At 40.3% G+C, this 12,451-nt stretch overlaps 1 protein-coding gene across 1 annotated transcript in view; it reads right to left on the bottom strand.

The window, feature by feature from the left end:
* Positions 1–1,584: 1,584 nt before the first annotated feature.
* SNX24 (sorting nexin 24) overlaps positions 1,585–12,451 on the bottom strand; it is a 170,763-nt gene continuing 159,896 nt past the window's right edge. Inside the window, exons 4-7 of the mRNA XM_065874455.1 lie at positions 10,484–10,578; positions 9,080–9,112; positions 8,491–8,555; positions 1,585–3,116 (exon numbers count right to left, since the gene is read on the bottom strand). Of these exons, the coding sequence (XP_065730527.1) occupies positions 3,049–3,116; positions 8,491–8,555; positions 9,080–9,112; positions 10,484–10,578 (261 nt within the window). The 3' untranslated portion in view covers positions 1,585–3,048. The remainder of the gene's footprint in view (positions 3,117–8,490; positions 8,556–9,079; positions 9,113–10,483; positions 10,579–12,451) is intronic.

The raw sequence follows: 12,451 nt of genomic DNA, 5'->3' as shown, positions 1-12,451 counted from the left end.
ATGAGATAAAAGCCATTTGCTATTCCTAAACTGTGATCGTGAGATTTCTATACTTTTCAAAGTGAAATGACCGAAGAATTTACCATGTGGGGATGGTCACAGTGTTATTGGTGCCATTTGTATACATGGCCCGCTGTTTGAAATGGGGGAGAGGAGGAGGACACCAGGAGAAAGGACACCGGGGCTGCCATATGCAAATTTGCCAGGTGATGGAGGTTAGGCCTGAGAAAGACTCTGCATACAACAGCAACTGGGGGACATTCTGAGATCAGCCCCAGGCAAACCATCAAATCCAAGAACCAGGGGATAAGGGAGTGTGAGGGCTGTCCCCATATCCTGGCTTAAGTGGTAAGAGGATTTCTTTTCCTCTTTATTCTGTTTTCTTCCCTCTATTCTTTACTTCTTTATTGGCTATGAATCCATGCTTTGAAATATCCATGTTTCATAAAAAAGGGGAAACGGAATATATGTACAGTAAATATACATTATTTGCTTGCATGTGGATGAAATATCTCTGGAAGTATACATGTAAACCAAGAACAGTGGTTGTCTCTGGGAGGGGAACTGGGAATCTAGGAGACTGGATGGGAGAAGACTTTTCTTTTTATATATCCTTTCATATGTTTTTATTAAAATTTTGACTGGAAATATATTCCATCCTCTTTCCAATGTGCATTTCTGAGGTGCTGACACCAGAAAGTTCCAACTCCTTCCCAGAGTTGGAACATGTGCTTTCATGAGCTGTAAAAGATGGAAGTGGATGAATGCCATCTTCCTGCTGCTTTAGGCTGCGGTTGCCGACAAGCAAAGTCATGGGCGTTGAGAGGCAACTGTGGTATAGGTGGTGACAGCTGAACACTTTGTTCTAGTGCCCAGTCACCAGCTTCCTGGGTGCTGCCATGAGGTAGTTATGGTAGTAAGTTACCTCCTGATCCTACGTGCTGATCCCTGGACCGAAGCTACATGTGCCGTTTTTGACTTCAATACCTTCAGTAGCAGCCTCCCAGTTCCCTGAATTCCTGCTAAAGACAGAGGCTGTAGCTCCCCTGGCAGGCGGGTATTGGAAATTGCTGGAGCATTCTGGAAGTCGTGCCTAGAGACCCACCAGGAGTTCATTCCCCTCATCCTTCCAAAAGATTCTGTAAGCACTGCTTCTTATTATTCCATTCTGCTTAAAATACTTATTGTGGTTTCTATTTCCTGCAATGGAATTGAAATGGAATATTAAACATTTAAATAAAAATTAGAAAGTCATCACTAAAAAAAAAAAATTCAATTCTCAAAAAAGAGTAGTAGTGCCACCAAAGTTCTTGAGCAGTGTGCTACCAAAGATTCTTGGGCTTTATTTTTTTTAAAAACCCTCACTATCTATCTTGGTAAATCAACTACTTAATGAGTACCTATTGGCTTAATAGATGAGGTAATTTAACAGTTACCTTGTCAGATTAGAAGTAAATGTCTGTATGAATATGTGAGAAGGTGTGTGTGTGTGTGTGTGTGTGTGTGTGTGTGTATAAAGAGACAAGCCACAATTTATGTTTCCAATAAAATCCTGGCAGTACAAGACATATCCAAACACTTCTTGTTCTTCATTTTTATTTAACTCAAAATAGCTAATAACAAAAACATTTAAAAAATATCTCCAACACTTGACTATTCAGTCATTTTTGGTTGATGACACTTGATTATTTAGTTCTTGCTTATTTCCAGCGTGTAGTAACACATCTATCATAAATAAATCTCTAAGAGTCTGCAGCAAGCTTTAAACCTGTATATTTAGATCCTAATCAAAAACCATGATTTAATTATTAGTTTTATATCTAAATATTTTTCTCCCGCACAGAAGCTTATTAACTAATAACCATAAATAGTCTAGCTATTAACTGGTTTTCAAGGAAATGTCCAAATATGGCACATATATACAGGCTGCATATATGCTTTTATCCTTTACTACTCAAAATCTGAATGTCTGTAAGATGTACAGTGGAGTTATATCATAAACACATTTAATTTAATTCAGTACATGAGATCAGTGAAAAGGAAACGATAAGGAATAAGGAAAATAACAATCAATCTGGCAATTATATACCACCTATTCAATGAATGGATGCCCTCAAGTAAACCAAGATGAGTGTTGTCAGTCTGGTGTTCCCTCAGTCACTGTAAGTTCATATCTGTCTCTTAGAGGGCAAGCATCTTGCAAGGCTAAGTATCATTCTAGTGTTTAAAGTTATGTGTTTTTTCCTACAAAATAGCCCCTAAACACCAACAACTTCAATTGGTCTTCAACGGAAGAAACAGCTACCTCTTCCAACACTGGAGGAAAAACCGGCTGTCGTGGATGGGGATTTCCAATATGGCACCATTCTAAAGGGCTTTCAAGGACAATCTTGAGACCCCATTTTATCTTATGTGCCGACATTAGAAGCTAACCCCTGGATATGACGCAGCTCCACTATAATGTAAATTAAAATGCCATGATTTAAAAAATGCCCTAATATTGTCAGTATAATTTCATTTCCAGTTTAGTCCCTTCCTCACGTTTGGCACAGTGTGTTTCTGTGATGCTCTCCTGGTGCCAGCACTTCAGAATGTTATCCATCACTGGCAGAGAAAAATCTCATGATGAAAAGATTAGTGTGTCATAAAATCTGAACAAAACAGCCACCAAAGTTGATCAGTCTCACTATGATTCGGGATAAGATTTTCAATTAGCAAATGGTGTGACTGAAGCAGAGAGTAACTGTTTTGCTACACTCGGAGCTCCCAAAGATCTTCTTTAGCTTTCTTTTCCTGGGTTTCTAAATTGGCAGCTACATTCTACTTCTTAAACACTTGGCCTTAACCTCAGCACCGCCCTGGTTCAGTTTCTATTTTTAAAAGCACCATTCTAATGGAAATGTCCCTGCTCTGAATTAAGCTGCTGCTGTGAATTTTACCACTAGCAAGAGCCATGATGTCATAGAGTTTAGGTTAATTTGGTAGGTATCGATTTCCTTGACTACGACTTCGAAACTTGCTTCAGCTTCTTCTAGCCATGGAGGATTTCTACCTGGGCTGTAGATGAGGGTAAAATATCCCATGGAGAACGCCTTCAATAACCACATTTGGAAAATCTGAAAAACAAAAGTAAAACTGCTGTTCTTATGTACATCAATAAAACATACGTGCATCTCGTAGAACGAAACAAGGTAAGGCCTAGGCATAACTCAGGGATCTGCATCACCATACAGTTTGCCCTTGTTTCGGATGTGCCATCAGTCATGCTGCTTCGGCCTCGAGCCACTTGAGTGTGCCACCAGGCGCTGCAGGAATACACGGCCAGATTTGTAGCTTATTGATTTAAGGGATGTTCTAATGGTTAATGCTGCTAGGCCCCAGCTCTTTATCTGAATGTTTTCTCCCAAGGAAGATGGATTACACTGGCAATTCAATTTCTAACAAAATCTCAATATACTTGAAGGAATTCCAAGATTTCTACTGGGAATACTTTGCTGCAGTTTTTCCGCTGTGGTTTACAGTGGCCTTTAGTCCAAGTGGTCTTGAGTATGCTTGTTCTATTATACTAGCTTCTAGAGAGCAGGAGGACAGGGGCCTGCCTTCCTAACGTAAAAGGGCAGATTCCTGACAAAAGCCACACTTGTCAAAGTTGAAAAATCAGCTACATTTTTACAGGAAATGCAAAGGAAATTCAGAGGCGTATGTTATGTTGTATCTCAGTTTAGTCATCACAGCAGGTAAAATATGAACAGATAACTTGAACGGGAGAACCAATCTATCACACGGTTCAGAATTTTCATTTATAAACTTTAGTCTGCACATAATTATATCTAGGATTTAAATAAATATAGTTAATATATAAGGAAATTAAGTGGCCCAATACTTTGAGCTTCCAAATAATATGTTCACGGATTAATTCAACCTCTACAGAGTGCCTACTACATAAAACCACTTGCAAGGGGATTGGACCTCATCGGGCTCTTGGAGGAGAGGGCTCAGGAGAGGGCGCTGACAAGGTGGAAAGTCTGTGGCAGGCAGCAGCCTGAGGCTAGTGTAGCAAGTGGAGTGGCTGTAAGGGCAGGGGGGCAATTCAAGCCTGGTAAGAATGGACAGGAATTCTGGCTTTATATGAAAAGCAATGAGAAGCTACTGAGGGATTTCAAGCAGAGTGAGACAGCAATGAATTGTTTTGAAAAGATGACTGTGGCTGCCATTCAAAGAGTGACTGGAGCAAGTTCAGAGTGGTGATGGATTCGATGGTAGTAGTGAGGGATTTCATAACAGTACCTACTTAACAGGCTGTTGTAAAAATTAATGAATGAAGCAAAGTGCTTGGACCTGAACTTGGCACATGGTAAGTACCAGCTATTATCACATACCAAGCACTGCCTAATTACTGGGAATATAAGTAAGTAACAGTGCCTGCCATGGAACTTACATGCTAGTCAGGGAGACAAGTGAATAAACAAATAAAATGTGTTTTTAAAATATCTCCAATACGCAAGTACTCAATTACTTTTGGTTGATGACACTCACTTGATTTCTTAATGTTTGCTTTTACCCAACATTAAGTCACATAATTTTTAATAAAACATATCTTTAAAAGTTTGCAGTGGACTTATACCTACATGCTTAGATACCGATCAAAAGCCATGACTCAGCTAAGTTAATTTTAATTCCAAACACATTTCTCACACGCAGACGTGTATTGATACCAATAGCCATAAATGAAACTGTTGATTAATTTTCAATAAAATGCCCGAATTAGACATATTACATGCATCAGCATATATGCATTTATCCTTTACCACTCAAAATATAAGAGTCTGCTTAAGGTTAGTGATATCATAAGCTTATTTAGTGTAAACATTTTGATCCAAATCAGTAAGTTCAGCAAAAAGGACAAAAAGGAAAATAACATGAAATACTTTGGGTAATTCTACAGCACTCTAATAGGTCAAGCAGTGGTTTAAAGGCAAGGAGAAAAAATAAAGCAGGGCACGGGGCCAGAGAGTGATAGGGGACGGGAAGGTGAAGAAGGACCTTTGTGCAAAGATGCCATTTGAGTAAAGCGGTGTAGCAGCCAGCTGTGAGGGTGTCTGGATGAAGAGCAATCCCACAGAGGGAGCAGAGCATGCCCAGGCCCTGTGCTCACCGTCCAGCAAGCGCTAAGCATATGCTAGATGCTGGAGATTTAGAGGGTGAAGGTGACAGAAGGAGAGAGAGAGAGAAGGCAACACAATTTGTGATCATTGTTCTAAAGGAAGCAAATAGGGCGCTCTGATAAAAGTGAATGGAATAGAGATATTTTATAATGAGGTCCACCAACTAGTAACTGATGAGATAGTCAGAGGTCTTTTTTTTTTTCTCATCTGTTACAGTTTACTCCACTCTAAACTGGATTTTGGCTTCATTCCATGTATCATTTGATACAATGTCCATCACTGCTTAAATTACTCAGAAAACTGCCCTTGCCTTTGCTTCCCTTTGAGAGGTGATGAGAAGGAATGTGATTTGGGAAAGGTTTTGTTGGTTTTCATTTATTTTTATAAACATTTATTGTGAAGCTTAAAAAAAAAAAAAGTAAGGGGGTGGAGGGGCTCTTGGAGGCTACTTGAAAGGAGAGCCAGCAAAGGCTCCCTGAAGATGCACCTGAAAGAGGAGAGGGCCAACAATGTGTGAGGACAAGAGGGTTCCAGGAGGAGGAAACAGCAAGTGCCCTGCGGGGAATGAGTTCAGCGCATCTGAGGCCCAGAAAGAACTGCAGTGTGGCTGGACCAGAGTGTGTGAGGGGGTCCCGGCAGACATGTGGGCCAGGGCCAGCCCACGGGGGGCCTTTTCAACCACGGTGAGAGTCTGGGGCTCACAGAGAGGGTTGGGATAGAAAAATAGTATTGTGACTCAGCTGTATACTCAAGGCCATCAAGGCCACAGCAAGGAGATTGTTCCAAAGAAAGTAAAATGAGAAGAGCAGAGGGTCTAGGACAGACAGCCTTCAGGAGAGCTGCCAGAGCCTGGAAGAAAAGCAGGAAGGTGGGAAAGCCAAGGGGAAATGGTGTCTGAAGGAGGGGAAAGTGGTCAGCAGTGGCTAAAGTTAATGAGAGGTCAAGGAGGAGGACTGAGAAAAGTCCACGGAGTTTAGCCACACTGCAGTCGCTGGGGACCTGAGCCAAAGTTATTTTGAATTCCCCAGAAAACTCAAAACGAAGGCCAAAAAGCATATGCTAAGAGAATAATGTTTTATTTTTAGCATTTTATATGAGGATAGTGTTTAACTGTCAGAATTTTAAAGACAGACACTCCTCTGATTTTTATGGGTGTCAGTGTATCTGTGAAGGTACTTCCAGATTCTGTACCTGGAACAGAAACCTCAACATTTTGTTAAGAGGGCTTAGAACACGAACATGTGATGCAAGTAAAATTTATCTTTAAATTAAATGCTAAAGAGTTGCAATAATGTATCACTAGTATAATACTTCTAAGACAATAGGAATCTGATTTATGACATGGGCTCAGCTAAAGTTCCACAAAAGGAGATGTAGTGGCTGGCTCTCTCATACTTCGTTCCGTCCTTTACATTAAATTCATGACTGACATTTACTCTCAAGGAGGAATCCCCTTTCTGTGCAAGTTGTTCAACTACATCAATATCCTACCAATGATCCATACCTCTTATTCTTTCTAACTCCAGACATTTGCCCCTGAGGCTCTTTCCCAGAAAGTTCCTCCCGTTCTTCATGGTCAAGCCAAGTGCACAGCACATGCTGCTTAAGAAGGTGGATGAATCGGATTTAAGGATCATAAAATATCTGCCCTCTTCCAGGAAGCATCCTGGCTACTCCAGTCCACAGTGATCGTTCTACTCTCTACACTTTTATAGGAATTTCAGTCAAATGCTTAAAATATCTGAGCAGAAACAATACCTGGAGAAAGTACTTGTGGAACCATTTTTAAAAGCTAGTAAGAATACTTCATAAAACACTGCCCCATACAGAGTGAAGTAAGTCAGAAAGAGAAAAACAAGTATCATATATTAACGCATATATGTGGAACCTGGAAAAATGGTACAGATGAACCAGCTTGCAGAGCAGAAATTGAGACACAGATGTAGAGAACAAACGTATGGACACCAAGGGGGGAAAGCGGTGGGCGGTGGGTGGAGGTGGTGGTGTGATGAACTGGGAGATTGGAATTGACATGTATATACTGATGTGTATAAAATTGATGACTAATAAGAACCTGCTGTATTAAAAAAAAAAAAGGAAGTTCATTTGGTTGAGAAAAAAAGACCACCGCCCACTTAATCTAGACTAGGTTACATCATGAATATTTGTTAAATGTAACATCTTATTAACATAATATCAACTAACACACCAGGTATATTTCTTACACATGGGAAGCAAATGTTAAAGAAAGGGGATCATTCCTCACTGAAGGGATTTTATAGAGAAAATACTACGAGACCATATTCATGTGTGGTTGTATAGCAAAGGCAGCTTTCTTCTAGAACGGTCCCTCAACAGAGCGGGGCTGCGTCCTAGTCGGCCTTCTTTAAACTGATAGCTAAGTGGGTGATCTGAGCACACAAGCATCCCTGCCACAGAGAACAGTCCCCTCTCTCTTGCTGGTGATAAGGTTTTATTGTCAGAATGTAGGAATGGTGTCCATAGATAATTTATCTATTGCTATTTAGCTGCTATGCTATTTAGTTACCCTCAGAAACAAAGGCTGAAAATTCACTATATGCAAAGAGCACAGAAGGAGAGATTAGGCAAAAAGGGATCCACCCACCAGACCTGTGAGACTGGGCAAATCAGGGACCTCCCTGAGCCCCGGTTTGCTCAGGAGTGAATGATGATATCTGCCCTGCCTATTTCATGAGGTTGTTAAGGAAATTAAATGAGCTAATGTCTGAGAACGTACTCATGGAGAGCTGCATATCAGAACACTTTGAGAGGGACTCCGAATCATTTAAATTTCTTGGCACAAAGAAAGGACTCGGGCTAAAATACCAAATTACATGTACGATTAAATTAATTCATTATACTTAAAGATACAACTTTGAAAATGTGTATCTGACTCTCAAAGATGCTGTAATCTAAATGGAAATGGAGATACGCATGCAACGTATATACACAGCTTGAGGAAAGAAGCATTTAAAAAAAGGACTGGAACCTTGGATTCAAACCCTAGATAAAAACCAGCAGAAGCCAAAATAACATCACCCCCAAAATTAAGGACAATAAATCCCTTTCCCTCTTATTACTCTAATTCAAAACAGCCTGGCAAGAGAAAGAAAAATTACATTTCCTCCTGAAAGGCCTGCCCCAATTAAAATTCTGAATGTCTCTTACACCAAGAGCACTGGTTTATTGGCAGATTATTAAGCCCTGGCCAATGTCACTCTGTTAGACCTGTATTAAAAACGTGGTTTATGTGGTGTAGGGTCAGATCAGTAAAGAGCTGTTAGCAGATGACAGGTTTGATTACCGCTGGCTGCAGGCAAGACGTATGGATCCCTGAGGAACAGCAGCACCGGCTGGTGGGACAGTTTGCTGGAAAGGTCAAGAACAGGCATGTCAGCATCAGGGGACGATGGTAAACAGAAAACACTACAAACTAGCTTTGAGGGGATCAAACTGCTGTGCGGGGACACCTCAAGGTTTATGTATCTAACGGTACGGGTGAATAATAGCAAGCAGAGCTGGAGGGACAAACCAGCAGTGCGCTCATCTTCCAAACATGTCTTTGTGGAATTCGAAGCAGATAAGACAATCTATACCATAAATCACTGCTGCAAAGTGATTTTTTTTTTAAATCTTGTAGTACGATTATTGATGAAATGTATTCTTATTACTTGTATGAAATAATGTAGGACTTTATTCCTCTAGCCTTAAATAGAACGGTTACTTCTGTAACTTCCCATCAAATATTTATCATCTTAAAATCAATTCTCTAGCAAAGGTTTTCAAGAAAACCTTGACTTGAAACAATTAGATGATGGTAAGTAAATGTTTAACAAAACCTTAGTCTTATTCTTGGTTTGTATAACTCCCGACTGACTGGTGTTTGTTCTTACCTTGACTCTTCAGATTCTGTCTCGTCAAAAGATCTAAATTTTTTTTTAAAAAGAAAAGAAGACCATAAAAGTTGGGTCAGTATTTATGTCAACAAAGGAAGAAAGAGCCAGTATTCTTACAGCTCTGAATTGGGAGACATTTTGAAAAGAGACTTAGGTATTTTCACAGAGTCACAGCGTGGCTGATGCCTCATTCTAAGGAACCCCAAGGCTGCAATATTCTTGAATTTCAATTTTCCTGGAGATGACTCAGAAATCCTATGGTTTTGCTTTTGGACTTATATAATGGCGAAAAGATTTCACTCATTTCATTCCCACTATCTCTTCTTAAAAAATACACAACTACATATGAAGCCCAACCTCCCAGCAAATGCACCAAGCTGGAACAGGAAGCACTGACCATACACATGACTTGGTGAGTGCGGTGTACGATTCTTGTTCTGAGGTGACTGAAAAGTGGCCCCGAGTAAACACTGCTGGTGAGGGAGCTGTGACAGGTGTTAGCCTCTCATCCAGCGGATGGCTGGGTTTTAACACAGCTTTGGGTGTGGTTAGCTTGAACATCTTGTAGTTAGTGTGAGTCATTCAGGCAGGTCTGGAGGCAGCAAGAAAATGGATAGCACCCCCTCCCCAACTTGGATCTGCAGAGACTTTGTGATGACGTGGTTCTTTGTAAATAGATTTAACATGTAAGAGATGTTGCCGACTGCCTTTGGAGGCCAGATCAACACAGGTGCCCAGAGCTGGGCGAGTGGCTTGTTTCAGAGTTAATTCTTCAGAAGAACTTTTCCCAGTTGCTGCTGATATCAGATGTCTGGTTTCTTGGTAGAGAGGGATTAGGATCTGCAGCCCCCCCATTTAGAAGTTCCTGAGGGAGAGGCAGCAGGACAGTGGGGAAAGAGCTTACACCAGAGGCCTGGGCTCTGCCAGCTACAAGGTAAGCGACCTTAGGAAAGGCACTTTATTCCTGTGTCTCAGTTTGCTCAACTCTAAAATGAAGCGAGTTGGATAAAATCACTTCTAAGATCATTTACAGCTTTAAAAATTATATGAATAAATGTGCCAAGGGGATACAGACTTTGCACAAGTATTCACAAATAAACATTAGTCTCTAAATAAGCTATCTAGATTTATAATTCCCATCATGTAACACCATTCCATATAAAAGTATAATTTAAAAAGTCAATTCTTGAAGTTTAAACCTGAATTAATGAGTGTTGGTCACCTGGCCACAAGACTCAGGAGCAATTCCTTTGACTACAAGCAGGGGGAGAGCGAGTGCTGTCCCAAGCCAAAAGAATGGGTGTGGCCAGGTTGGCCCTCCGCACCACCTGTGTTATCTGTTAGGCCAATAAGTGATTGAAGAGTAACTTAAGATACACGTCCAATAGGTAAACAACTCACCCACAGCTCTCTGCCTTTGGTAGAGAGGGCAAATGTCGCACATTTAGGAAATCAAGAAACAGTTTGGGAAGTTCTTCATTTTCTAAAATGACAGCCTGTGAAAGCAGAAAACAATTAGAAAGTGAAGTTTGCTAGGCAATCAATCAAATAAACTATTTTGAAAAGTCATAACCATCCATCAAAGTTCTTACCAGCATTATTACCCCAAAGCAAAATTACCCATTTCACCCACCAAGAATTTAGGCCAACACACACGTTATTCAGTGTCAGCAAATGCTCCATTTTATCTATTCTTTCACCCAAGCAGCATTTACGGAGCATCTACTATATATACCTCAGATGCTGACGGGGGGCAAGACAGCCAGGCACCAGGTAGACACGGTTCCTGCCTTCATGGAGGTACTAATCCAGAATGAGTATTTAAAAAACCTGGGAAAATCAATAATACTGCTAAGACAGTTACATCAAGTTTTCCTTATTTAGTGATAAAGTGATCTGAAATTGTGTGTGTGTGTGTGTGTGTGTGTGTGTGTGTGTGTCTATCTACAAGAAACCACTACTGTTCAGGAAATACTATACATGGCTTTTTTAACTGGAAGATTTAGTCAAGATCCTTCAGCTAACACCTGTTTCAGCAATAGGATCAACTGACATTTATTGCTATTTGGACAGCTCCACTTAAAGGGTCAGTAACAGTTTCACCACTAAGTGTAAATCAGTGTATATGCTGAAAAAAAATCTATAGAGTTCTTCCATTTAGGGAGCTCTGCTAAACAGCTGCCATAATGGCATAACCATGCCAGTTCTCAGATATCCAAATTATGCAATTTCAAGGAGAAATCTAATAGAGAACTGTAAGAGTGCATTTTCATATATATTTAGTTTTGAAAGAGTCTGCCAGAGCAATGATTGTACCTTTGCTCCCCCTGTCCTTTTTTTTTTACAAAGACCAAGGGAAAAGCATCAGACGTTGTGCAATAATCTCTAAAATTAATGTAACTATTCTTAAGGGTCATTTTTATAATTTACCATGGCTTTTTTTCCCCCAGTAAGTACATATTATTTAAAAAACAATGAGAATTGATGGACATATATACACTACCAAATGTAAAACAGATAGCTAGTGGGAAGCAGCCGCATAGCACAGGGAGATCAGCCTGGTGCTTTGTGACCACCTAGAGGGGTGGGATAGGGAGGGTGGGAGGGAGACGCAAGAGGGAAGAGATATGGGGATATATATGTATGTATAACTGATTCACTTTGTTATAAAGCAGAAACTAACACACCATCGTAAAGCAATTATACTCCAATAAAAATGTTAAAAAAAAACAAAAGAAAACCCAATGAGAATTGATGCTGAAATGTCATTCACTCAGCTGATCAGGAACAGCTATGCAAGGTGATGCAAAAGATACATAACACGTGAAAAAGGTCAAATTGTGTGTTTCTTGTATACACATAATTCTATATAATGTATTGTTTTTAGCCATAATTTACATCTGGAGCTGCCCCATTTCTTACCATGTTTTGGAATTCTGTTACCCAGTTCAGGACATATAAATGGAATAAGCTACTACAGAGATCACCAGTGCTAGCACACTGACCTCTGTACTATACTAGAGCTCAACCGTCCTGCTGTTCAGTCCCTGGAGAGGGGTAATCTGGAGATCCAGCCTTGTCTGGGGCTCTTACTATTCCTTACATGGCCATTGTGCCCACTGAAGTTTAAGAAATAAAAAAGAGGAAAATAAAGATATTTGGGGTAATACTTTATTCGTTAAACAAATATTTACGGAGCACCTATTATGTTAGGCACTGGGATATGGCAGTGAATACTACAGGTCAGTAGAATGTGGGCTGGTGGAGAAAATTAGTGATAAACAAGTAAACACACACATAAGTCAGACTTGCCTTAGAATACAGTGACACAGAATCTGTACTCTCTAAATGCCTTCGCGTCCATCCCTC

Source organism: Phocoena phocoena, chromosome 3, assembly GCF_963924675.1.
Source record: "Phocoena phocoena chromosome 3, mPhoPho1.1, whole genome shotgun sequence".
In the NCBI taxonomy this organism is placed as follows: domain Eukaryota; kingdom Metazoa; phylum Chordata; class Mammalia; order Artiodactyla; family Phocoenidae; genus Phocoena; species Phocoena phocoena.
This window is presented reverse-complemented; position numbering and strand designations above follow the sequence as displayed.